The 2,947-nt window shown below is 38.3% G+C and overlaps 1 protein-coding gene across 1 annotated transcript; it reads right to left on the bottom strand.

Annotated features, from left to right (window-relative positions):
• Positions 1–2,147: 2,147 nt before the first annotated feature.
• Positions 2,148–2,492, bottom strand: LOC104545168 (Sjoegren syndrome nuclear autoantigen 1 homolog). The gene has a single exon (XM_010190230.1). It carries the CDS (start codon positions 2,490–2,492, stop codon positions 2,148–2,150), a length of 345 nt encoding a protein of 114 aa, XP_010188532.1.
• Positions 2,493–2,947: the final 455 nt, after the last annotated feature.

The raw sequence follows: 2,947 nt of genomic DNA, 5'->3' as shown, positions 1-2,947 counted from the left end.
TCAACTTTTTATTTGAAAGTTGGGAGGCCTCGATGTGTGTTAATACTAGCCAACAGATACATTTTCCCTTAGTTTTGTAACTTAAAAAATTCAAACATCTCCACTATTTTAGTTTTGAGACCGTAGCAGCTACACTTAGATGTAATAATGGTCATGAAGTAGTTTTCTCTAAAAACTTACAAGGCTTCTCTTAAAGCTTCCTTAGTTTTAACAGCCTAAGTAGAACAAGAGGAGGCATTATTTATACGATCATTCTAAGGCATACAAACCTGTAATTATTGTCTGAGACAGACAATACAAGAAAATAACTGTACTGTTCTCTATAAATGAGTTTTCTACAATACAAACTTTTTTCCACACAGGTAAGTGCAAGTTCCCTTTCAGATAAGAAGCAGCAGTTTACACATGCAACTCTAAAAAAAGTCCTTACTCTTTAGTTAATACCTGTTCCTGTGTCTTCCTGTTTTGATGTAAATTAGTTAATACTACCAGACTAAGGGAAGAGAGAATACCAAGAAGCAGTCAGATAAATCACTTTTTTGCTGTTGAAATATAGCAACATTTTTGTATTTCATTTCAGTATAAACAAGGCAGTCCTGTATACTGCAGTACTACAACAGCAGCAGTCTCCGAGATTATCTAACTTTATCACCTCTGCATTACTCGAGGTCAGTCAATGGAAATCCTATACAAGTAAATTGTTGATTAGCTCAGTCACACAAATCTCTGATGTAGCTTGACAACTAGAACATAGAATTTGCTTCACATTATTGGTGAAGAGCTATTACTGAAACTATTCACATCTACATACCCTTTATGCTTGCACCTGAGACACACACAGTTATCAAGTAAGGAGATTACGACTACACTTCCTTCAATTTAGTTAATTGGCATTGAATGAAGATTTGCCTATAAAGTAGCAGCTTAAAAATAACATTAGTGCTATAATAGATGAATGAGCAGGACAAAATGCATGTTTATACACAAACACAGAGAGGTTTAGTAGCTATTAGAAATAGAAAACAGGATTAAATTGAGATTTCTGCTATGCCGTTACCTCATACCTGATTTCTAAACTAGGCTCTATTTTAACCTCACCTGTAAGAATGCCTGACAGTCACAAACTACTTTTAATCTTATTTGCTATTTTCATCTTTCATTTGTATTTACTTCTCTCTATTCCAGGTTGTTCACTATTCTTTAAAGTCTTGTTACAATTACTTAATGTGAGTTTATGGGCTCTAAAAATTAGGTTCCCGGAAGTTCTATTATTGGCTTTTAGCTAAGATTATCTTATTTGGCTTTGTATTTAAATCTTAGTATTTTTGCTTGAACCCCAGTGGTTATTTTCAGGACTTCTATACACTATTGAAGATGACTACAATCATCTTTTCCTCACCCATAAGTGGACTAGTTGGACTAAACTTACATGGCATAGCTGCCCGCAGCACTACACCCTGCACACGGGAGGTATGCACTTGCACCAAAACCTGCCTTTCACTGTAGCGTGCCTCCTTCCTAAACAATGTTTTTGAGTATAGCTTCAGGAGATGCATGAACCATACATAGTCTCACAGTTTAAGCCTTCATGCTCTGCCTTAGTCATGTTTTCTCACCCTCCATTACTCCAGATAAGCAAGAGATGATTGTGAACAGGAGATGTCTTTGTGCATGCACCAAACACAACTCCAGACTCCTAGAAGCTAAATACTTGGTTTCTATTAGGTCCCTAACAGCAAAGCCCAAGCATTTGTGAAAAGTAGTATCCGATCTACTTGCATCCACCAGTTTTCAGTCGAACAGGAATTCACTGGTAGCCATCTGAAGATGACCAACAAAACATGATTTTTTGCCTGTCTTCAGAATAGCCTTGAAGCATCATCTTGTCAAAACTGACAGCCTCACGTCTGCCTCAACTGCCTATCTGCAATATAGATTTGTAGTGTTTAAGTAATTACATTTTTTTTAACAGCAAAACAGCAACTTTATTTCATCTGTTCTCTAGTGCATTTTAAAATAGTTATAACACATACAAAAAATCTGGAAGAAAATCCCTCTGCTTATACTGTCGTCGTAAAGGTCTGTGGCTAACCACATTTCTCACCTAGTGGAATTTTAGCACCATGGAGTCCAAACATTTGAGCATTTCAGGTTACGCTGGTTTTCAGTTCTGGTGTACGCTTTAAGCTTCCCACTTCCTTCTTCAGGACATTAAGCAAAGTTCTAGAACTATCCAAAATCTTCATATAAGCAGCTTCGGTTTCAGCAAGAATTTTATCAAGCTCATTCCGTGAAGCTACCTTTTGGGCCAGGTTTTCACATACGCACTCCAGTTTTTCGTTCAGGACTTGGATTTCATGCTGGAGTTTATTTTTTTCCTCTTCTGCTTGCTGGATTTGTTTGTTCAGCTCTTCTTTTTGCATACACAAGTCTTCAATGCATTTCACTAGCTCATTATTGTAACCCTGAAGAGCTGCTCCCTGCTGAGTCATCCTCCACTCTCCTCCCTGAGCTCTGCCACTGCTCCCTGAAGCCCCCTCAGCAGCCTTCTGCATAGACAACAAAAAAACCAGAAAGAATTCTATAAGAGAGTTATCATGAAAAACCCTACACTAGCACAGCCACAGTCAAGGGGAAACATGCTCCATTCAAGGTTAACGCGTTAGTTCTGAGTTGTGCTACAAGGCAGGGGGCAGGATAAAATTCGGCATACACACCATATCTTTACTGAAAACTGGTCTCTTCTATGATAACCTCATAGCAATGCTCAGCTCTGGTATAAAAGTCTTCTATTACGTTTATAATTATACCATTTTGAATAGATGATGCTTTGTACCTCGGTCTTCGAGGATCTGGTCAGAAATAACCAAATAACCCCTTCCTAGAAGGCTCAAGTCACCAGCGGCACCCACTTGGCCTCTGATGAAGGGGATCTTCCTGGCAAACC

Source organism: Mesitornis unicolor, unplaced genomic scaffold, assembly GCF_000695765.1.
Source record: "Mesitornis unicolor isolate BGI_N332 unplaced genomic scaffold, ASM69576v1 scaffold38008, whole genome shotgun sequence".
In the NCBI taxonomy this organism is placed as follows: Eukaryota; Metazoa; Chordata; class Aves; order Mesitornithiformes; family Mesitornithidae; genus Mesitornis; species Mesitornis unicolor.
The sequence above is the reverse complement of the archived record's forward strand: the minus strand, read 5'-3'. Positions and strand labels throughout refer to the sequence as shown.